The sequence below is a fragment of the Corvus brachyrhynchos genome, unplaced genomic scaffold, assembly GCF_000691975.1.
Source record: "Corvus brachyrhynchos isolate BGI_N302 unplaced genomic scaffold, ASM69197v1 scaffold32, whole genome shotgun sequence".
Classification (NCBI taxonomy): domain Eukaryota; kingdom Metazoa; phylum Chordata; class Aves; order Passeriformes; family Corvidae; genus Corvus; species Corvus brachyrhynchos.
The window spans coordinates 8,720,113-8,744,796 of record NW_008237919.1 but is presented as its reverse complement, the minus strand read 5'-3'; the positions used below and the strand labels follow the sequence as shown (position 1 = coordinate 8,744,796).

At 36.4% G+C, this 24,684-nt stretch overlaps 1 protein-coding gene across 5 annotated transcripts in view; it reads right to left on the bottom strand.

Moving 5' to 3' along the window:
- The window catches only part of MON2 (MON2 homolog, regulator of endosome-to-Golgi trafficking), a 53,668-nt gene extending 36,929 nt beyond the window's left edge, over positions 1 to 16,739 (bottom strand). For 4 of the 5 annotated variants that reach the window (XM_017733178.1, XM_017733179.1, XM_008632782.2 and 1 more), the window contains exons 1-11: positions 16,655 to 16,739; positions 12,595 to 12,722; positions 11,645 to 11,776; positions 10,068 to 10,197; positions 9,415 to 9,512; positions 8,092 to 8,217; positions 7,146 to 7,340; positions 6,305 to 6,429; positions 5,778 to 5,917; positions 3,014 to 3,167; positions 273 to 502 (exon numbers count right to left, since the gene is read on the bottom strand). In XM_017733178.1, the coding sequence (XP_017588667.1) occupies positions 273 to 502; positions 3,014 to 3,167; positions 5,778 to 5,917; positions 6,305 to 6,429; positions 7,146 to 7,340; positions 8,092 to 8,217; positions 9,415 to 9,512; positions 10,068 to 10,197; positions 11,645 to 11,776; positions 12,595 to 12,681 (1,417 nt within the window). In that variant the 5' untranslated portion in view covers positions 12,682 to 12,722; positions 16,655 to 16,739. The remainder of the gene's footprint in view (positions 1 to 272; positions 503 to 3,013; positions 3,168 to 5,777; positions 5,918 to 6,304; positions 6,430 to 7,145; positions 7,341 to 8,091; positions 8,218 to 9,414; positions 9,513 to 10,067; positions 10,198 to 11,644; positions 11,777 to 12,594; positions 12,723 to 16,654) is intronic. The other variant, XM_008632781.2, reaches the window with a different exon arrangement.
- Between the last annotated feature and the right edge of the window lie 7,945 nt (positions 16,740 to 24,684).

Below are 24,684 nucleotides of genomic sequence, written 5' to 3'. Positions count from 1 at the left end.
TAGAAATAGATTTTTCTTTAATGTGGTCATAACTCCATTTTTGTCAGTCAGATTGTCTCTTGTGACCTTAGATCTCAGTGTTAAGCCAAAAGCAGAACATCAAGTCAAGTATTTTTTTAATGGAACTGCTGTTCCATTAAAAAAACCCCAACACTTCATTGAAAGTTTTTATATATAAATAAGAATCAATAAATTTAAGCAAAAAAGCATGAAATTTTAAAATCTGCTTTCTATAAAATTGTATTTCATATAGTGTTTGCATTTTCAGATACCTAGTTCCTTCTCTGATTGGTCAGAAACAGACTGCAATTCTTGCTCTGAAGACTGTGCTGGTAACGAGGTTGCCTCTGTTGTGGTTTGAATGACGGTTTCTGCCTCTCCCAACTCTCCTTCAATCATGGTAGTGATACCACGGACAAGATCCAGCAAACAGTGAAATGCCACTGACATTGCATAGCCTTCAGGGATTGTAGGTGGCTCTACTTTGTCCAGCATTTCCAAACTAAAAAATTGAAAACATCACAAGTGTGTAGCAATACCACTGTTTTTAAAAACAATAATAAGATTCCAAATGAATGTTAAGTACAAACAGACCCCAAATACAATCCTTCAATATTTATTGCAACTCAAGAAAAACACCTTTAAGTCATTAAGTAAAAGAGTAAATGAGTCACTAAATAAGACAGTAACCAAAAGGGTACAAACCCTGAGTACAGACCTGCAAAAAATATTTTTAAAAATTAACACATTTAAGCTAGCACCATGAATAATTCTACTTGCATTATTATTTTACTTAGAGCCACTGCAACAGAACTTATTCAGAATACAAGTACCTAGGAACAAGAGAGGAAATACATCTGAAAGTCGTGACAGTGTGAACATAGTTATAACAAACTGAGAACAAGTCAGACATTCTATTATCATTATCTTTGAGTCCACATGACTAGAAAAGCCTGTACATAGCTAGATATCACATGGCCAAATATTCATCACCTACATGCATAGGTAAACAATGGAAGTTATTTGTACAAAGAAAATATGTCTACATGATTCGCTGCTGAAAAGCATGCAATGAAAACATCACTAGGCTGGAACAGCAGGCCCATTGCCACTTTTCTCCATCTTTTACCTTAAAAGCACATAAAGAACTGCTGAGTTACAAATCCAACAGAAATTGTAGCTGACACAGCAACAGCATCTATACAAGTAGAGACAGTCTGTTGCAAAAACTACCTGCTACCATAACAATCCTTATTTATCATTTTTTACTCCACAAACTACTCTTAAAAAAGTTACATATTCCAGCTAAAATATATCAAAGACACGTTTATACTGTAGTGTCACCACTCTCATCTGCACAAATTTTTCCTTCTCCCAAACATGCCACACTTCAGTTATTACCTCTAATTTCCTGAAGACAGCTGCCTCAGATATCTGGGGGCACAGGAACTACAGCTAAATCAAATGGTCAGTATTTCACCCCCTGTATACAAGTAAGTGTGAATATATATATATATATATAAGTCTAATTAAAATTATTAATGGGTTTTATAGTTACAATATATTTGTGAGGTAGAGGTCATGTTGTCTTATTTTCGAAGACAGGAAATGCTAACTACTGAATAAATCATATGAGTTGTTTCTGTTACATGGCAATGGCCGTGAAAAGTCTTGAATAGTTTGTCTATTCTTCTTAAAACACTTAGTTCCTTATGTAAAGGGGAAGACAAGGCATGGTGGTCTGGAGAAGCTTGTATAAAAGTATGAGATGTGGCCATTGTATGAAAATCTAATTGCAGCAGAAGAGAATAATGTGACCCATTACAGCAAGTCATCTCCTTACATACAGACACTACAGAAAAAAATACAAGATAGGAGAAAAAAACTGGTGTGAAATGCTTGTGACAACTCTGGTACGTTATACAAAAGAAAAAATGCAAAAATTATGCAGAGAAAATCATAGAGTCACTTGAGGTATCCAAAGGTAAAACATAAGCAAGTTTAGAGCAGGACAGGAGACTATGATGGTGGCTGCAAGGGTCTTGAGCCAGTTAAGAATAGAAAGTAAGAAAAAAGAAAAGGAAGAAAAGTAGAGGTTGTAGTAGCTGACCACATTAAAAATTTGCATTCCCCAAGAACAGACAGGTAAACTAAAAAAACATTCATGTCCACTTCTGGAACAAAAAGTCAACACATACACATAAACTATTGAAATCTGAGGATGATTTTTTTTTTCTTCTGCATCTCAAAGGCAGATAAAGGAGTTCCTACTCTAAAAATATTGAGATCCAGGCAGATTTCACTGAATTTTAGTATGCCACAATTTTATGGTGGTACAAATAACTACAAGTGTGGAAGAGCTTGTCCCTCAATGGTCATGACTGATATGAAAAAAACTGCACTATTTAAAAAGTAACATAGTATTCACAGCTTTAAATTGAGAACGCTGTCTCCATTGTACAAAGTCATGACAAAATAACTGGCCATTCTAAGGAGCATTCACAATCTAGCCTTGGTATATATATCAATATATTGTTCGAAAAGACAACCAGACCAGTATCTACTGCAATATCCTGCTCAATAAAAACTCTAAATACAGTAATGCTGGTGTGAGAAAGCTATTTTTCATTCCCACTGATGTCCTATTTGCTTAATGCCCTGCATGTCTGCCATTACAAAATGCAGCAACAGGTATTCCAAAATTGTTTTATACCACAGGAGGCCTAAAACTGAAGAGTTAATACAGATAGTATGGTAGGAAAACAAAATCCAACTGACGCTAAAACCATAGGGGACATTCCAGTCAGAATCCAGGCCATTCAGAAAAAAAAAGCAAAAAGACCAGAACATCTCATGGTACCAACAAAGAAAATTCTTAATATACTTCAATGCCAGTGAAACCAAGACCTCAATATCCACTAGTAAAAAAAAAAAACAAAACCAAACCTTAAATCACTGAATTGAAAATAAAAATACTTGTTACAAACATTTTCAAAAAGATAGAGGTACTCACTATGTAGCTTTAGCACTGCCTTGTACTGTTACATTCAGGATAGGTATCCAAGTGCCTCTGTACTCAAAGGCAGGTAATACAGTTGCACCTCCGCCCATTCCAAGCACTCCTGGGTTAGTTTGTGCTGAGCCAGTATTCCCTGATGCACTGCTTCCTGTTCAGAAAAACAATGTGATAAAATCAACCAGTCTCATATTTGTGATCAGCAAACATCCTTTTTCTACATTTAATTTTTGAGACACCAGGATTAATCTGAAGACACCCAGTTCAATAACAAAAACCAACAACACAAAAAACTATTTCTGAGCTCCCTCTGGCGTCTAAAACATAATCTTATGTGCAGTTCCATGATGTCAAGTGCCTGATTTCCAGTCAGAATGTAATGTTTCTGTGAAAGGTAGAAAAACATTCGTAACATTCTGTGAATGAATGAAACTTACAGAGTCTTGATGAAACAAGACACTTGTCAGACAGACACTTGAAAGTTAAGGATTATTTATGTAGTTGCATCTAGAACTCAGTAGTTAGAAAGTTTAATTATTCCAACAACAAACTTTCAAGACTTCAGAAATGCAAAAACTGCAAGAAGAGAACTGAGAATGGCAACATTTGAATCTGTTCCATGCCATGGTAGAATAAAACAAACCTCAACAGGGAAGAGCTGACAATGTGCCAACCAACAGCTAGGAAGGCACAAATTTTGGTTCCAACCGAGGAAGCAAAAAAAAGCAGCTAAAAGAACAAGGAATTCTGTATATATACACTTTCTTCATAGAGGAGGACATCTATACTTATTAAGAACCACAAGTTCAGATTCTTTCTGAAGAGACAATGGGGGGGAGAGAGCAGAGTCCCCAGGAAGGCGACTCACAGTGTAACTGCCATTTTGGTGTGCTTGCTTTTAATATGTGGAGAGTAAACTACTAATTTAGACAATAAACTACTAATTTAGGCAACGTGAATATGCAGAAGCTTATGCATACACTTCAACACAGTAACACTTAACAGACTGAAACAAAAAAATCATGCTGCTAAACACAAATGGTTAACCAAACACTGTCACTAACACACACTGGTGTCATTTTCTATGATCCCACTGTGCAGTCAGACATATACAACTATTTTTGTATTAATCTAGCTCATTAAAGTGGGTGGTAAACATTGCCCAGTATACTAAGAGTGACACAGAACTTCAGTAGATGCAGCTTTCAACTTCTATGAAACAGGCAGCTTGTTGCAAGACTGAGGCTCAAAAATCAGGTTTATAAGGAGTGCAAATGTCCAAAGCCAGGTTGAATAAGGCTTCTGGTCTACTGGAACGTGTCCCTGCCCATGGCCAGGGGGCTGGAACTAGATCATCTAGGTCATCATTGAAGGTTTCTTCCAACACAAACCATTCTATGATTCCAAAAGACAGCCTGCTATGAGAGGATTGCTGTTATTATCAGAAGACTCTGTTTGAAACTTACATTGCATTGATCTGCTCTTTGCCTGTCAAATATGGCCACAGGAGTAAAAAAGGTAGAAAGATACACGCATGAGAAAGTGATATGAGAAACACTGAGGCAGAAAGAAGAAGTGAAAAGGAAAATAGAAAACAAACTGAAATAATAACCCAGAGAAATAGCAACAGCACTAGAGGTATGACCCTATTGCGGTGCTGCTTCACATGAGGCAAAATTTACATTTCCAGAATGAGTATTATAGAATGGCTTCTCATATGCGCATGTTACGTGATGAAAAGTGCTCTTCTGATTTACTTTGAGATAATGAAGCTAACCTAGAAATAATACTAATAGAAGTGTACTATCAGTTGCTGTTCAGACAGCTGCTACAGAACAATAGACACTGACACAAATTTCCTCATGCTATCACTTCTAAGTCCAGCATGGGATTCCAATTTCATGAGTGAACACTGAAAGCAGTGAGTCTAAACCTAAACTTTTCAATGTTTCTTAATTTAATAGCAGATATGATAGACAGTAATTACACTTATTATTTGGCTCTTATCTCTTGAAAGAAGGCATACCAAGACACACCCTTACAAATTATTTTTATGTTGTTTGTTGCTGAGGGCTCTGCTTCCAGAACTACAGAAAGAAGCAGAGAGCTTTAACTTGGACATAAACACCTGCAAAGGCATTAACAGGATGATAATTTCTTCTTATTAAAATACAAATACATAGTGAAATGTCAAAATCCTGGCTGCAAAGAAAAGACAATCAAGTTAATTTCAGTAAGTGTCTGTTTTCAGCTTACAAAAAAGACAGAGACCATTTGTAAAATACACATCTTTCATTCTACCTCTTGGCTCCCTCAGTCCAGTTTTGGCCTTGAACATTCAGAAGAATTAGTGATTGCCCCCCACAAACACACACTGTCTTACTACTTAAATTACGCACTGCCATAAATGACATCCCCGCACAAGGAGACAGAAATCAGACACATTTTTATAGTCAGAAATTAGAAATAACTCCATCAGAATTTCCCTCTGAAAAGTTGTGAAACAAAGAGCTGGGTCACTGCAGAAACAGGAATCAAGGCAGGAACACTGCTCTGCTGACTGGGGTCTACACCTTCCCCACAATACAGGTAGGTAAAACCCCCTGTTGTACCAGAGCTGAGAACACCAGTTTGTCTCAAGCTAGCTTATGACCAAAATAAACACAGAAGTACAAAGCTGTACCAGAGCTGAATCAAAACATAATTCATTATTACAAGAAAACAACGGCAAAATAAAATAATAATAAGGACAAGGCTTTACCAGTTTGATTTGGTGTTGCTGATGTGTTCCCCGTGCTTGGTACAAGAAATAGAGACTGGATAAAGGACCCCAGTGCATTCACAATATCACGGAAAACTTTAGTGGAATGTTGCTTCATATCATATGACTGACAAAAAGACCTGGTAAGTATTTTATAAAACAGAAAGTATTTGACAAACTGGAGACTAAAAGAATATTTTAACAGCAACTTCCCCCCCCAACGCACACTCCAAACTGTAGACTAAAAGCACATTTTAATGGCAAATATTTAGGTAAACAATAGTATTTAATTTTAGGTAAATGCTCCTTTGACACTGCTAACACACAGACATACTCAAATAACTGTAATTCAGCCCTTCCTGGATAACAAGCACTGCCTAATGCATTATGCAAAATTATTGTGATGAGCTTATTGCATTTAAGTTTCTACATATTTGCAATGTTTTAGGAAGCATTTTCCATTAGAGAAAAATAATAAAAATGTATCTTAAACTTTATGTAAAAGCAAAACTCAATATATTTAGTACCTTAATAGCTGAGGCTGCACACAAAGCCTGTGAATAGATTCTACTGCAACAGCTCGTAGCCACTGTGGTTTGTCTGCATCCAGAAACTTAACCAGCAATGACAGAAAGATTTCACATTCTGTTACCTAAAACATATAGTTTACAATAATTAGCAAAAAGAAAAAGCCTCCTACAAAATATTTTCTCAAAAAATCTTTCATCTCAGGAATCCTATCACAGCAAGATTTGTACAGAATCTAAAAAAAACCCCTTGAATGAGTATTTACTCAGAATTATATAAAAACATAACTAATAATAATATTTTTGACAAGCTAAAACCACATATGCAGTTGTACTGAAGGAGTTAAATTCCTCACAGACATTGCAATAAAGGTCATACATTTGCTACAGTAAACAAATTAAACTGTAAGAGAAGTATTTTTTTTAGGAAATACCCCAAACTCAGGACATAACAGATGTGTTTTTTACCCACATTCTGTCAACAGCTTTAGCAACTCAAGTCAAAAGCCTCTTAGAAAGTATTAACAAGGCACAGTAATCACCATTATCTAAAATCAGGCAAACAACAGAAGATCAAAAGGTTCCCAAAACCTGAAAGGCAGTTAAATAAAGACAACAGCTAATCTATTATGAAATTCATACAAGTCCATGACTAACAAAATCATACATTTAGAATACATGTAAGCACAAATCCACTTAAGAGAAAAAGCATATTTAGCCTTCTCTTCCCTCAGTAGACATCAACAGTTCCCAAGAACTAATCAATTCTACTACTGATCACAGCACTGGCATATACATAGAAAAACAAAACTGCATAAAGAAGATTTGAGCACATTCTTACCAGCAAACTGTAAAACTGTTTAATCAAAACAGAAACTACTCGCAGCAAACGCATACAGATGGGAAAGTATGGTTTTTCCACTGGTGCTGGGGAAGAAGAGGTGGTGGAACCTTGCCTGAATTTGATATTTGGGGAGAAGAGCTTTATAACAAGAGGGCATACCCTTTCTTTAAGAAGAAAACTGAATTCCTGATGCTGAAAAAGAAAACAGAAAAAGTTATATGCTGATAGTCCTTAATTGCTACCAGTAGCTCTGATAATGCATCTTATTTACATTTGTAGTTATGATCAAGCAGTCTGAATGTAAATCTTGGTATAAATTAAAATCAGGAAATGAAAAGGCAGAACTGCAGACACCATTATAAAGCTATCAAAAAGTGTGAAATTACAATGGTCAGGTTCATGCCATGCACTCCCTCTTCTAGTATTTCCAAGTTGAAATAGGCTGCTAATACAACACTTATATATTTATGAATTTTTTAAATTTACCTACTGTCAGCTAAAACACATTACTGCAGGATAACAGTGCATTTATATGCAGTAGATACATGCAATTCACAGTCATGATTCTTACTTTACAAGTGGGGTGAGGTTAATGTTTTTGTAGAAATAACAATTCCACAAATTTAGTTACAGAGCTGTCATAAATCAGGCAAGATAAGAAAATACATCTCTGGAGGAGATATAAACAGCAAAACTGAAAGTGGAACAAACTAAAACATGCTCTACAAAATGTATAAACATAAATAAAGTGTTTGGGAATAGAAAAACATGGTCAAAAATCACAGGGAACTTTTCTATTAAACTGCCCCCCCTGAATACATAAAAGCTACAAGTCTTTCAGGAAAACAGTATTTGTGTTAAATTAAAGAGGATTTAATGAAGTGCAGATTTTACTACCTATGTGAACAGAAGTCTTACTGTTTTCCATCCAAGAACTACTCACTTGTAAAAACACTTGTGGAAAGTCATTGAGGACTGACTCAAGAAGTTCAAGGCCAAATGTCCGTGTCATTTCTGTCATACCCACGAGCCAGTAGGGAGCATCAGCATTAACTAACTGACAAAGATCCTTGGAAAGAAACATAGTAATATTTACATTCTCTGTACCAAGAAAGTTTCCAGAGTTTATAATGAAATCTACATGCTCTCCTCTTTTGTGACTAGTTTTCTGATTACTACGTAACTTTTCCTTAAATGCTTTTTTTACGTAAGTTACAAAGCACCAAAAACTTTTAAAAGAAATTTTGAACTTTGCTGCTATCCTTGTAGCATGTGTGTTCATTCCCGCCCTCAGAAATCTCTCAAGACCAGTGAATTTGCTAAGTCAAGAAGATTTTTACTGGTGTCATGAATACAACTACACCTTTTCACTACATACTTGCCTTTATGTCCAACACCAAGCACAAGAAACAGGACTGAACTGCAGTTGTAGTGCTTTGCTCTGTTTTGGGTCTGGCTGAAATGGAGTTTATTTTCCCCATAGCAGCCCTCAAAGTGCTGAGCTTTGCATTGGTAGCTAGAAAGGTGCTAATAACACACCAGTGTTTTGACTACATCTGAGTAGCACTGTCAGAGCCTCAGCACCGTCTCTCAAGATTTTCCCCCACTGCCACCAAGAGGCTGGGCAAGATCCTGAGAGGGGACACAAAAAAGGTCATCCCAAATTAACCAAAGATGTCTTTGGTTAACCTCAGCTATAGAATCTAAGAAATGGAGAAGGAAGGGAGGCATTCGTTATTTGCAATGTTCACCTTTGGGAGCAAATGCCATGCATCGTGAACCCGTTTCTCAGGAAGTGGCTAAACATTGCTTGCTGATGCACTTTGCTTATGCACATGCAACCTTCCGCTTTAGTGAACTGCCTTATGAAAAAACCTATGAATTGTTTTCCATCTTATTTTCTCTCCCCACCCAGCTGGGATGGGGAATGGTAAAGCAGCTTGGTGGGCACTTGAGAGTCCAATCAGGGTCAACCCACCACAGCTCACAGAAATAAGAATCTTGAATTTAACGGAGACACGTATGCTTAGCTATTATTTAAGATTCATAGTAAAACATTTTCCAAGACCACTTTGTCTTCATTTTCCCATCATTCCCCTGTGATACAGCATATCATCACCAATGTCAATAAATACACATAAGAAAGCCCAAGGCTCTGGTTAAGGACATTGTCAACATGCCAACAGCAAATTATTTAAATTTCTTAAAGAGATGTAGAAGCACCCAATCTTAACTGCAAATATATAAATATATGCTCCCCAACTACCTGAAAAAGCATATATGCATCCTTAGCACATGGCTTCAGTGTACTGACAGATCTTCTATTACTATTCCCTTGAACTGCAGCTGGCTGGTCAACAGCATCTGTGCAAAAAACCAAAGTTTTGTGAACACAGGAACTGTTAAAAATCAAATGTACATTAAGTGTTCTTACAGAAATACTCTGTGAGAATGGCCAGGTACTTCTCCTGCAACTTATCAAGTCTATAGAAAACCTTAGATTGACTACCAAAGATCATCAATACCAAGCACTTCTTTCAAATGTTCTCTTCAAACACTCTCTTCTCTACTGCCATGTATTTCCCACTCAGTAATCTATGGTACATTCACCTTAAATGACACCCTCACCTCAAATCCTTTCACAGTACTAACCTGAAGACCAGTTCTCACAGCTTGAAAAGAAAAAAAAAAAATCTGCATTTTATATATTGGTGTACTGAATTGGACTGATACAATGGCAAAGGATTTAGCCTCCTTTAAATACAAATAAGTGTATAAAAGACAGTTAAAATTAATGACGTCTGTGACTTTTTTATAACATCTATAGACATTTTACTACTTCTTTATCTGAAAGAGAAACATCTGATATGTGTCAAAAAGCAGATCAATAAAAGCAAGCTGAGTAAGCAGTATGCCCACCTTTATATCGTTCATCTTCAGCAACCACTCTCTCAAACACGACAGTAACTACCTGCCGCACTGTGGCTGCCGCAGTATTATTTGTGATGTTATCTTTTGTAAAGTGCAATCGAAAGCAAAGTACAATTGCCTGAAAGGAAAAAAAACCAGAAAAAATATCACCTTACAACAATACATTTCATCTTTTAGCTAAGAGTCAAGAAGGTTGATGGACTGAGGAATGCTTTCTGCTAAGTTTGTCAAAAGGTTGCCCAGAAAAAAAAAAAACTTAATAATTTTAAATTTGAAGAACCAGAATAAGTTTTATGGATTACCCTAGCCAAAAAACTCTTTAGTAATCTTCCCCAAAGTCAATAAAAAAGTGGTATTAACTGACGACATTATGATGTGCCAATAAAAAGTACAGTCATCACAGAGAATACACAGTAATCACACAGAACAACTTGTATGGATATTAATGTCAAAAGGACAGTAGGATTGTAAGGTTAATCACAGAAAAGTCAGTCAACTCCAAAGCTAAAATGTCATTCCTCTCCTAGACTGAATCACAATACTTTCACAATCATGTTGCCTTGACTGCTATTATTCCTGACATGCATTTTAATGTGCCATTGTGCTGGCAATGACCTGAATACTTTTTCCCATTGGATTTTATTATTACCTCTAACTCATAGTTTAATACTTACTTATTTTATAATGAATTTTGAAAATTAACATCTGTATGTGCAGTGAAACCTGTGTTTCTTGTTCTTATGTCCATATTCTGTGCTCTTGCACTTGCAAGAATCTCAACCACACCCAGCCACAGTGCTACATGCTCTGAGCCACACAAGATTAAGAATTTTCTTTTGCCTCTTTTTCATGTCTATGATTTGTGGACTCTATTCGTATGATATTTCCACATCAGTTTGAAATCTTAAAACAGCTTGACTGAAACATGAACACTCAACTGGCTGAAACCAATTTTCTCCCACGTAATCTAGAAGAGAAATTTACTTCAAGAAGAGTTTCACAATTCACAGATTGGTAAACAATGTTGCTTCTTCAAAAAGAAGTATCTTAAAAGTTAAATTAAAATGGACAGGACCTTATTTTTTGTTTTAGTTGAAACATAAAATCCAAAATGTTTCATGTTTAAAACTACGAGCCAAAGTTCTTACTGAAAGAGCAATAACTGGACTGCTTTCAAAAGAGATTCAAGGCAGGGTGGAAGGCAGCTTCTTTTAACATTTTCTCCATTAGTGAGAATTTACACTGTGCTATGTGCTCTGATTCCAGCTCAAAAGCACACAACAAATTTAACAGATGAGAAGGATAGGCATTGGCCCAGTGTTTTTATTTCAAGTTCTGATTAAGTCAGAAATGTATTACTGTGGAGGAATTACAAAACCCATGGAAAAGGAAGCTAAAAGAAATCCTGTTTTCAGAGTCTAGTCGTAAAGACAATATGGACACGATAGAATAAAGAAACGCCCCCCCCTCCCTGTCCATTGTTTTCACATGCTTCTTATGTAAAATTTCCCCATTTTTCCTCTTGGATATTGTAAGTTCTATAGTTGACACCAACAAATTCTTACCTTGGACAGTGCTTCATCATGCACAACTGTATTGGTTGTTAAAAGTACAAGAACTGTCTGGAGCAATTTAAGTTCTTCAAGACTGTTCTCCATCAATTGCCAAAGCATATTAATAATGTTTCCTGCTGCAGCCTACAAAGAAATATTTTTTTACCAACTATTACAATATTTACGTACTGGTATATCATGTGTACATATGTAAGAATATCACTGTCATAAAGGCATATCATAACTGAATGTGCCTGCTTGTCTATACCATAGCACTACATTGAGAATATAAAGGCAATTTCATTGTCACAAGCTTCCTGAAGTATTTTTAAAGAATCAACAGCAGAAATGTCTTAATATGTAGCACAAATTAAAGCGTGTACTTAATTTTCTGCTTGGAAATATGGAAGACACAATAAAAATATATTTTACCCTCAGAATTCACTCATATCAGAGAGAAAACAGTGTAATTTTACATTACACAAACACAACTGAAGGTGTATTTTAACAGCATTATCTTTACCAGCTTCCTAACATACTATATGTGCAGTACCATAATATATCATGACATTTACTGCTGCTGCAGAAAATGTGCATCCATTTTACCTTATTTTAAAAATAAACTGTAACAAAAGCACAATAATTTTATTGCACAGAGTATATTTTGTGGAGGCACAAGGTCCATCACATGTTCAGTTCCTGCAGTGTAAAAATGTGAACTAAATTTGCTGGTTTCAATTTTCATGAATTTTCTTCTAGAAGTTACTAATATTTCCTCACTTTTTTTTTTTAATGGTGTAAAATGTTTTCTTTTAAATTACTGAAAACCAGATACAAGTAAAATATTTTGTGGGCTATGTTCATTATAACACAAAGAGCCTCCTAAAACAACTCATTCACCTTCTGTTTGAGGTATTTCTCACTCTGAAATATCTATGGTTTTGTATAAAGATTGATCTTACCTCTGAAACAACTTCATGAGACATGAGCCTCTGTATGGCTGCTAGACACAGCTGAGTGATCTTTGGTTCTTTTGTTCCACAACCCATCAGAAAAGGCTGAACCACCTCTGAGCTGTTCTCTTTCAATGCTTTCAAAGAGAGATATGGAAGCAGTCAATGCTTAATACTTTGAAAAATACAATGCAAAAATTGTTAATCCCACCTATTAACAAAAAGCAATCTCCAGTCTTGGAAATTTAGGATTTACACGTGGACCACAGGGAAGAGCCAAGTGAAGACAGACACCGGGCTGACACAGCTCACTTCCACAATTACCCTGGCCAAGGCTCAAATTCCAAGCACCTTCTCCCTTACACACTCAAGAGACTTTCCAAATCCAAAACATCAACTTAAGAGTCCATGTGGTTAGCAAGAAGGTGTAAGGTTCTGCCAGTTCCAGAGTTTCCCTGGCCTTGCCACAGGAACCAGTCTCAGGCTGGTAGCACTGTCCTTCTGCTCTGCTTCACCTCAGCACCTAATGCAGGAGCAACACTGTGTAGCACAGAGCAACATTCCAAGCCACAGGGCAGGAAGGGGAAGAGCAAACTGCCACCAGCAAAACAGGAGGAGAAAGAGACTGGACTGACAAAACAGGCGGAAAAAGAGACTGGACTGTTTGTATCCAGGGTATGTTCACCTGGCTGTGAATTTGTTAAATGGTGTTTTAGTGGCAAAGGGTAGCTTCTTAAAATGAACTTCTGCCAGGAGAAAACCAGTTCCCATAAACTTTTCTCTCTCCCTTCCTTTCTTTTGTTAAGGAGAAAAAGCTTCGTAATGAATACAACATTCTACACCGGCATTTAAAACAGTTTTTTCCCATAAAAGTAATTCAAGAAATCTGAGATAATCAAATTTAAAAATATGAAAGTATTAAAAATTTTTAAAATACTAAAGGAAAGCATGACTCTGACTGATGAGTGGTTTTCCATTTGCAGGTATGTTTGTTGATTCATGCAAACTTCTAAGATTTTAGCCGCTCATCACCATTTTAGACACTAAAAATTTCCTCACAGTTGCAAGTCCAATGTGTGTTCTTGCATTGAATGTCATAACTTTGTTTTAGTCTATGTGTAGTAGAAGAAATGTATTCATGGAAAGTTTCACATGCTTTTAAGAGGACAGTAGTTACCACAAACAAAAAATACACTCTCACATAAAAATGCAAACATGATCTTTACTATTAAGCATCACTACAACTAATTCGGAAAAAAAATGAAACAACTACAAAAATATACTTTAGTGGTATTTTCCAACTGAAACTAACTCACTCAGAAGTTTCTAAGAAAAGGATAGGCTATTTTAAATTATGGATGCCAACTTTCTACAAGATAATAGCTCTTAGAGGGTGATATCAACACACAGCCCAGTTCCATCAGCCTCTTCAGAGCCAGTGCAGGCTCTATGTCCAGTTGACATTTCTGAACTGCCACTAAATTCTAACCATCAATCAGAAAAAAGCAAGCAAAAAGATACCACAAAACATTTATCCTTAACATGAGACTCCAGATATAATTCTGAATGGCAAAAATGGCATGACAAAGAATAAATTTAGGCCTTTTACAATATTTTTCTTCTATAATCCATTAAAAGCAACAATCTCACAACAGAATCTAGACAAATATTTTTACTTTATGAAGCTGAAAAATTAATGTTTTGTAGATCTGCTTCGGTACCCATCTGGTTTTATAGCAACCAGGCACATGGAGTCATTCTTGGGGCTTTCCTGTTCAGAGGGACAGGAGCTTAACTTTGATGATCCTTTCCAGCTCAGAATATTCTGTGATCACATGATTCTGTGACTGTATTAGCTTCGGTCTTCAAATGCACAAAAAATTTATTATTGCCAGGTCTGTCTCAATTTTGCTACCAATTTATGGCAATAGGTATTGAAAAAGAAATCTATCTTACTGAACCATAACAAATGAGAAGTTTCTTGAAAGTATAACTTACCTGTTTATTTCATCAGCAAGATTATAATTCTGATTTTTAGAACTCCTAAACTGTAAGTTTTTGCGCATCTCAAAGCCACATGGAAATAATTTCTCAAATTTATCTCCTTTGATATAAGGCTTTCTCTTCCTTTGGAATTTCTCAAATTCTTATAAATAAATTATAAAGCATGCACAGACTGCCAAGAATGAAGACCTTGAAACAGCTCAACTTAACTTTTCCAAGAGAAAGAAAGAAGTTAGATCAATGACCTCAAAGTTCTGGCAGGCTAAACATATCCCACCAAAAATAACAAAGATTTTAAAGATTTTAATGATGATTTTAAGCCTGCATCTATTTTTCTAAAAATTATAATCCTACACAATGAAATGCTCAAGAAAGCATCAGATCAGCTTATTCAAAACAATCTGATACAGTTGTTCTTATCTACGTTAGTGAAACCACAGTTTACATCAAAATATTTAAAAAGTCGTATCCTGATCAAAATATTTATTTGTATTACTAGAATGTCTCGTAGATGTTCCTAAATCATCTAGCAGTCAAAAAGTATCCACTAGATTTCACAATTACAGTAGCGTTTTGCAGCTTTATTATTACTAATGTATATACATTATTTTTCTTCAAAAGATTTCAAATATTAGATAGGAGGCAATCTCTTGACATTAACATGTATAATTTTAGGTTACAACTGATACCTCAAAAAATACAAGAGTTCATAAAGAATTTAGTCTGTTTAGTGACATTATGCTTTAACCATGGAATGTTAGGATAATGTGCAGGCAAAGTACATTTTCTCAGTGCAAAACTGTGAAACAAAGGGGGAAAAAGTTATTATCCTATTAGCAAAGATTAACTAATCAAAATAACTTTTAGGACCTGCTGGTTTCCCAAACCTCTTAACAACAAATCCGTGCAGGTTTTTTTAAATGAAATAAATACTAAGTACATTCTAGTTTAAACTTTCCAAAAGAAAATTATTTTAAAAATTTTACCGACTACCAGAAAGTGTTCCCTCAAAAAGATGAAAGCAACGACTGCCCATCCATGACTAAATTGAATGATCTTTCCCATCTCTTCCCTTTGAAAACTAAAAATCCAGAGAACTTTGCAGGATTAGAAACTAGCTTTCTAAAATACAAACTTCTTTATGCAGTAACATGTTGACAGCTTCCCAAACGGCTAACTACAGCTCTCTCTTGATTGTTTTTGTATTTTGATATAGCTGACATTACCTGGCACACTTTTCCCACTTATGTCAGCATTCATGACAGCAGTAAAAACAAAGAAAATAAACAAATAAAAAAGAGGCATTAAAGTGAAATACTGAGGATTGGGTCTGTTAATTCAAATAATCCTAGAAAATGCCTCCTTAACAATATCTGATTTACATACCTCAAAACAAGATATGGTTTCGCAGCTATTTCACTGGACCTACCAAACAACCTGCATTTCAAGGATTTTGACTATATCTGGGGTAGACACTCAAGTATTAATGCAGGGACATTTAAATCCGGCCAAGGGCTTTACCAGCAACTGGCAAGAAGCCAACTTTATAAAGCTGAAGACAGTCAAAAGATACTGTTTTAAGCACTTATAAAGCTGTAGCTCACAAGATATGCCCCGTCCCCCAAGGCATTAGAACATGTTAAATTGAACGACCTTGTCTCAGACAAAGATGGAATTTTGCCTGCCAGTTACAAGTCTCCAAAGGCTGGACTAATACACAGATGTGGATCATACTACAGAGCACTCAACCACAGCAACTAGAACACTGAGACTGTAAGGTCTTAAGTATTTCACATTACTTTTCTAAGTGGATGATAACTTTTGTAGAGCATCAGCTGAAAATGGAGCCCTTCCTCAGCACCAGAATAGCACTAACATGAAACACAAGCAGTATTTAAAAACTTCTGTGCTACTAGTTTTGCTAGGTGCCCAAAAGTAAAGCATCAACAATACAGCACACACTAAAAGACATGACTAAAAGACTATTAGACATATCCAAAACATCTTTTTAACATTTTGATCTGTAACTCAGCTTTATTTTTCCCATTGCACTGCAAATAATTACCTGCCAAAATATCTGTGTTCCGTGCAGCTATTGTTTTCACTTTTATTATTCCTGATTCAGCAGCCTGGAAGAAAAGAAAATAAGTAGTTTAGGTGCTATACCATACATCAATATCTGCAAAGAAATAAAAATATTGTAGACAAAATAAAAAGGTACAGTCTCAGAGCAAAAAATGTTTTTGTAGTGGTTTCTGCCAGCAGAGCTAACGCAGAAGTGAAATTTTTGTAGCTGCTAGAATTCCTTTCCAGAATTCCACAGGAAGGGTTATATTCAGAATTTTTGGAAATCATGATTCTCATTGTATTACTTTCTGGTCTTATGAATGCAAAAAAACCCACTAGTAAGCATAAACAGTGTTACATACTCTTTATACAATTTCAAGCTATGAGTATAAAAATGAAACTCATTTTCCCCATGGATTTTGGCTCCCAAATGTCCTATACAAATTATCCCAGGGCAATACCATTGTGAAAAACGAGGTTCACTCTCCTGTTAGAATTTAAAGAGTTTAATATAAAGACAATAAGAGACACATAAAATAAAGCAAAGGGATAATGGCCGGGTGCCTTGGCGCTCTCCCCAGAGCACACATGATGCTCGAGGTGAGTCCTTTTTATACCGTTTTTACTGTCTGTTCTCTATTCATATTAAAACTTTTCCTGGAGCTGTTCTGCATGGCCACTCCTTGGGGCTGCCTTTTTAGAGCATGCGTAGTCTTCTGCCTTGTGGTTTTATTTCTTTTGATTCTTGGGGTTGGGCCCGCTAGGTGAGAGTCGATGGGAGGGGGGGTCTCTTAATTCTCCAGACAGTCAGGGCTGATTGCAGCTTTGGGCCTCCTCCCGGGGCAGAGCGGTGATGGCGGCGCTCGGCCCCTCCTGGCCGCCCGTTCTCCGGGCGGAGCAGCCTTTGGGCCCTTTTGTTCTCTGGACAAAGTGTTGATCAGCAGCTCCTTGGGCCTCATCCTCTGCTCGCTTGGAGGTTATCTTACTTGCTCACACTTGCTAACATTCTTGCTAAAACGAGAGAAAACTACATCCACACAGCAAAAAGCATTTCTAACATTATATAATATCTACCTTAATACTTTGCGAGAAGCCAATACTATAATATATGTTTATAACACCATGAAGATGCCTTTCTAACAATATGCTCTGTTCTTCCCAGCATACCATACAGTGCATAGCACCAGTTCCTCCCCTTTCCCCGTAAGTGTGACGTGGCAGAGCAGCAGCATCCTCCTCTCCCTCACACACTCCTTCAGCGGGGCCAGGGCTGCAGGCTGCCTGGGCACAGCATGGCAGGGTGACAACCAGGGCTGCCCAGCTGAGCCGGGACATCATGCATGGCCCCAAGGGAATGGCAACTCCCTCTTCAATTGCCCACAAACACTTCCCTGCAAAAATCACTCAAGTCATGTTCTCTAATGGAAATCAAGCCGAACTGGAAATGTGACATTGAGGCTTTGCATTTCAAGACAAACTTCTGAAAGTTTTGTGTACAAAATCTAAATACAAATAATACATTATACATTGTGCCTTTCCATTTTTTAATTCCATTAATACACTATAAGCCTGTGGAAAGAATTAAATAAATCAAAATAAGCGCAACAGGTTTTCCCAAACGACTGAATGCAAGTTGCTGGAAAATACTGTTCTGCAAATTTGAAAGCACACTTCCTCTTTTATTTCAGCTCTGTATTTCTGTGTATTTTCCACACTAAACACTTATATTTTTCCTCTGATACTACTATTTAAAGATGTGTGCTGTCATCACATAAAATAGATTAGAGAAGCAGAGAAGCTCTGACAGCAGAAACACAAAAACGATAGTACATAAAGTTCTACCAAGTATTAATATTCTCTCTTCCTCAGAACATTATTCCAACAAGATTTTCCAGAGAGTCAGGTTAAGGTGCCTGTATAAATTCACAAGCAAATATTTAAGAGTTGATATACATATTTCTCAAAATAGCCAAATGAGAAATGCAAAGCTGGAATTTTCTTCCTTTTTTTTTTTTTTTTTTAATTTCCCAAAAAAAAATAGGAAGACTAAACACTGCCTTAAAATCCTGGAGATTTATTTTTTTCTGAACACAGTTTTCTACTTCAAAAGTAAAGTCAGTAATATCCATGTGCCTGATTAACATACAACATGCTCAAATGAGCACAAGGCAACATGCACATATATATTCTGCATAATTAAAATGAGGCATGCCAAATGCAGCTCTCATTTATTTTAATTATATTAATGTATTGAAGTTCTTGAGATTTAAGTCAATCCATGTTCTTCTTCAGTTATAAATTGTCAGCTAATTGGAGGGGTTCTTGTCACAACACATTGTTCCTATTAATTAATATGAAGGATTTGTCACAGTCCAACTTCAATTATCTTCAAACTGAAACTCATCACATCTACTGGTAGTTTATTTCTTTCTTGCCTGGAGTGACAAACTCATTCTGATTCAAAGAAATATTAAGTCTGCTCATATTAGTGGCATTAACAAACACCATGCACTTTGCACAAAAATTTTCCAACATAATGGCTCTCAGTTGTTTCCATGTTTTATTTAAAATAGTACACATTTTTGAAAAAAATAAGGTAAAACAAAACAACTGCTGAATATAAGCATTCTTCTCCATGCGATACAGAAATTTCTATGATCATCTGCATTATACTCTATTTCAGAATTTCTGTTCAGAATCCCAATTAAAAATGTTTAGACTTAATTACACTGCACACATCCTACAAAAGAAAAATAAAGTACTGCACTGTTTATGTTAAAGAGACAACACAAACATTTATAAAAAAATACCTCCGTTGGTCACAAATAGCCAACAGAACACATGATAACTATAAACAATTCTAATCAGTATACATGAATGTAAAAGTGTGCTTGGATTGCATCAATTTAAGTGGCATATTAAAAGATATATTCATAGCTTTTAAGTTTACAAATTTACTATAGCAGCCTGCAGGACACTGCCACATGAGAAAAGGATCTTATAAAACACTAATCAAGGAGAGAGACAGCATTATAGTGTCTGTACTTATGGGTACAAATATGATAATTTACTTTGACATAAATATAAGACACCATGTCTTTAAAGCAACCACCAGTTTTAGATGTAACATTACCAGCTTCCCTTAGCACTGCAATTCATAGTAGTCTAATGAGCAAGTCAGTTATCTCTCTATTTTGAAAAGAAGCAAATACATGTAATTCCTGAAACATAATAAAGCTTAAATGTACTTACAACCTTCAGTCAATTAGATTTCCAATTCTGCTGCTTTAATAACTGTGAAATGAACTGATATAAAATGTCTCAAACACACACTTGCCGTTATTAAGTTTTGCTTCATGTTTCTCCTGAAGCAACTGGGAAGGTGAAATATTGACAAAAAAGAGAAATTGACTCTCAGTGATAGCACATATTCAAGCCAATCTCTTCCAATACTTTGACCTGGTTTTAATCAGTCAATAATCTCACAGCAAAATTCAACAGGACCCTCTGGGCTCAAACACTTGCTTAATCATCTTTCTGCTTCCTTGGAAGTTAGTCACCAAGCATTTGCTGATTATGAGGAAGTCACCCTTCACAGAAATCAAAGTAAGGCAAATAGAAAATTTATGTGCCAAAAAAAAAAAAAATTAAAAAAATCAAGACAGTGCAGTTTCAAGTAGACTGAAAAGAAGTCTGCGCCTAGTATCTATCTCCTGGCCTCAAAGCTCCTCTCTGAATGTACAATCTGACAACAACATTCACAGCTGCCTTATAGACAGCGGTTCTCTGCACATGAGAGACCAGGATGTGGAAATGCATCGACTCTTTCAAACCTAGCTTCAGGAGTTTCTCAGATCCAAAACTCTTCCCCTCCTAATTGACTTCTGAGTCTTCAGTTGAAACAGGGAAGAATTTCAGTCTTCCTGTCATCAGATGTGCTGTGAGCATCTTCCAGATTTTTGGAAATTTTTACACTTTGTTTAGGGTCAAAAGCACCTATTGGGTAACAGAGACAGGTAACAGCTGCTCAGACAATCAGGAAGGAAAGATTTAATGTATCCTCAAGCAGAACCAACATTTTCCAACATCCAGGTAACATTCATGAACTAAATTTCTCCACATCGTAGTCTGTGTATACATATTTAAAGCTCTATAACTCATCAATAGCATATGAAGGTACTGGGATATACAATTCTACATGAGTTCAGCATGAGTTCAGCAAACCATCCACACCAGGAAAGTGATAAGTGCATCTAGAAAACACCAATTTTTCAAATCTGTCTTCTGGGACATAGTGGAAGCTCTTAGACCCAACTGCAGTAGGCAATCTACATTAGCTCAGGACACCACTATAGCTAACTCCATGATCATCACAATGTTACCCAGCAGCCCAAGAATGGGACTTGTCTCGGCAGTACAAAGATTAATGGCATGGTATATGCTTGAACATTTAAATCTCAGAGGCCAAGACATCTTGGACCTCTATTGCAATGCATACAGACAGGCAAGTAAGGGACCAGAGGGGTCAGCTGGGATGTGATCAGACAGTACATCAGTTGCTCTGCAGTAATCTCTATGTTTTTGCCTTTACTCTGAGGTAACTATGAAAGAGCTACCCTTCTTTTACTGAAAAATAATAACATAATTAACAACTTTTCCTAAGGGAAAGATGACATAAAATTCAAAACTAAAGTGAAAAAAAGCACTTGTTGTCTCTGCCATATCAATCATTCTTTTAAAAGTTTCAAACCTGGGTTTTTAAAAATGCTTTAGAAAGGATAAACATGCTGATCTTCAAAGAAATTGGTGTCTAACAATTAGGAAGAGAAGTTAGCATCTTTTTTACTTTATTAACCAAAACAATATAAATTCCCATAAGGATATTTAATGTAACAACCAGGCACGTGGTTATTTCTACGAAGGATTGATCTAACATTAAGGATATTTTTGTATAAATTTGTAAATATGAAAGCATTATTATCGAAAGTTAATAAAATCAAGAATGTTCACTGCTAGTGCTTTTGAATGACCATTTGTGTTTCCATTGTACATTAGAGCAAATTGCCATCTCCAGAGGCATTAAAATTGTTGTAAGGTTTGCAGTCCTTACTACACAAGCTATTGATTTCTCTATTCTAAAAAGAAAAGCATTCAGGAACAATAGTTTATATTGGTATTTACATTACATTGTTTGCCAACCTTTTATTAAGATGGGATGAGAGTAATATATGTTATCTATAGTCACTTCCATATCTATTACAGGAAATAAAAAGAGCAATTTTTTTCATATCCACCATTATCTGCCTTTCCAACTGGAACACTAACCCTATATCAAATAGTTTAGATAAGAGGTCCTCCTGTCTAAAGTACAGTTTCACTTCGTTGTTATTCTGGCTTGCTTTGCAAAAGCATATTCTGGACCATTACTGTACTTCTAAACTATTATTTGGAAAAGAACACACTAGAAAAAGTTCCTCACTAAATCAGTTTCATGAAAGCACTAAAGCATACCACATTTGTGTGAAAAAGCATTGTACTTGCCTTCTGTATTTTTATCTTCCTCCCCATGAGTACAATCTCTACTCTGACCCTTCTCTTTTATATATGGTCATTTTACATGTGAATTAAACTGGCAAAATGCCAGTTTTGATCTGACATTGCTGTGCACTCACAGGGGTTTATTACACTGAACAATTTATTATCACTTTGTCACGAAATTATCATAAATTAGAAAAAAAAAAAGGATTAACAGATTCTATCATACACTTTCTTGTCCAACTGAAGATATAAGACATTGCAGTTTATGTTTTTTGTTTTTTAAACACACACAGTCTTGTTCATTTCCAGCTTTAGTGCAACTGTATTAGTTGCTCTCATATTCAGAGTGCTCTTTCACACTTGACAGGAGTGACTACTCCTCTGGTCCATTAATCTTCTGAAATCGTCAGTTTGCAGTACCAGTAGCCAGTTCAGAATTCTGAAGGTTAAACATCACTAATGCCAGGAGAATTGCCAGTGTTATCTAAAATGCTTCAGGGCTGCTGCCTCTGGAGCTACCTCACTTGACATGAACATAAAGATATTTGAATACAAATACTTAATATCACAAGTTTTCACTTGACAGTCAAAATACTACACCTCAGCTGGAAAAAACATCACACATAAATTAACAGAACAAATCACAATGCATAACATAAACCAACGCATTACCAAACAGCACTAATGTGGACAGAAAGGCAAAAGAGCTAACATGGAAGAAACACAAGCCACTTAGCAACAATTTTTTTAAGTTCTACTTCTCTCTTCAACAGACAGAACAAAGATGTACCCCATATTTTGTATTGTATTCTATATAAATTATATTGGTAACTAAATATTACATATATTACAATATATGGTAGATATTAGATACATATGTAGTGTAAGGATATTCTGAGAGAGCTTGTGTCTACCATTAAGAGATTTCTGAGTGATCCATTCAAGTACCACACAACTAATTTTAAACCACTGAAACAGAGCACTTGCACTTGAATTTTACTTACATACTTTTGACATAACAATTATCACTCTACATTAAAAATACAACAACAGCCTGTTTCAGAGCTTTAGGAGACATACACTTGAAGTTCAAACTAATTTTGCCTTCAGCTTGTCGATCCCAACAGATGGGACCAGGCAACTTTTGAGGATTTGCCACAAGTACTACATTCAGTCAGCAATGTCTATTTTCCAGACACCTGGTAAAAAGAAACAATAGCTGACAGTTTAGGCACTAGTTGAGAACTGGAGTCACCAAGAACTTTCAACTTCTGCTACAAGTTTCCTGTATAATCTTCAAGAAGCCATGGTAGGCAGATAAGAATTAAATCAGAGATTAAGATGCACAAATTTAAATACTTAGACTCCCATTACAATGGAGATTGTCTCTACTGAATGCTCCTTAATTCTTAAAGCCTCTCCTTAAGCTAATTCAGCTGACCCACTAGCAGGGGCTCAATGCAGAGATCTAAGGTTAGGCCTCTGTATCCAAGACAACTACATGCAGACACCAGAAGACCCATGCCCTCCTGGACCAGAGGCTGGAAGCCAAGGAAGACATACTATGGTATCTCAAATGGCAATGTAGAACACCTAGTATGTCGGTGATAGAGGGTATCAATCCCCTGGCTATGAGATACTCTGAATTGTTCTTTGGCTCTACTGACATTATTTCCATAACAAACCAAGCCTGCACAATCAATGAAGCTTAGACACCCAACATTAGGGACCTTAATCCTGCACTGAAAAGTGTGACTTGGAAAGTGTAAAGACAGACTGATAATACTGAGACTTTGAATAATTTTCTTCATTCATTAAATTGCAAGGTATTACATGATGAAGAAATTTGACCTGTTGTCTCGGTTTTGAAAGACAGGTGTCTGCTAAGGAAGGCAGAGGCCCCCCTTGAAGTGGCAGATATAACCCCTTTTCCCTCCAAGTTATTATATTTTGAAATCAAGGGCCTTTAGGCAAAGATGTGGGAAATAGGAATAACAGTTCTTTACTCTCTCTATATATATATGTATATAACCAGTCAAACAAAACAACAACAACTATGGCAGTAACAGCAATCACAAACCCAGTGCCAGCCTTCTCGGCTGTCGGGCCCTTTCCCCTCGGGTGCAGTTCCGAGCATTTGGTTATCAGCATAGCAGTTCTCTCATGGCCTCTAGACCTAAGAAAATTTCAGTTTATTGATGCTAAAATGGCCTGTGCTTTGCAACTAAGGCTAGATCATCTGCAGGCAAAAATTTTAGAAAGTATTTTCTAGACCCCATAGAGGTCTATGACCAGACCACATTATTTAAATATATCCCGGATGGCAGACGAGATGTATCCAGATGGGAAAAACCCACGGAGGACCAGGCAGGCAGGGCGAGCAGGGCTACAGCGTAGCGAAAGCTCGAAGCAGCAGCGGGGCAGGGCAGCCACAGCTTGGTCTCCAGCAGGGCAGGGAAAACGGCTTTTGGGGTCCCGGCGTTGTTTCCA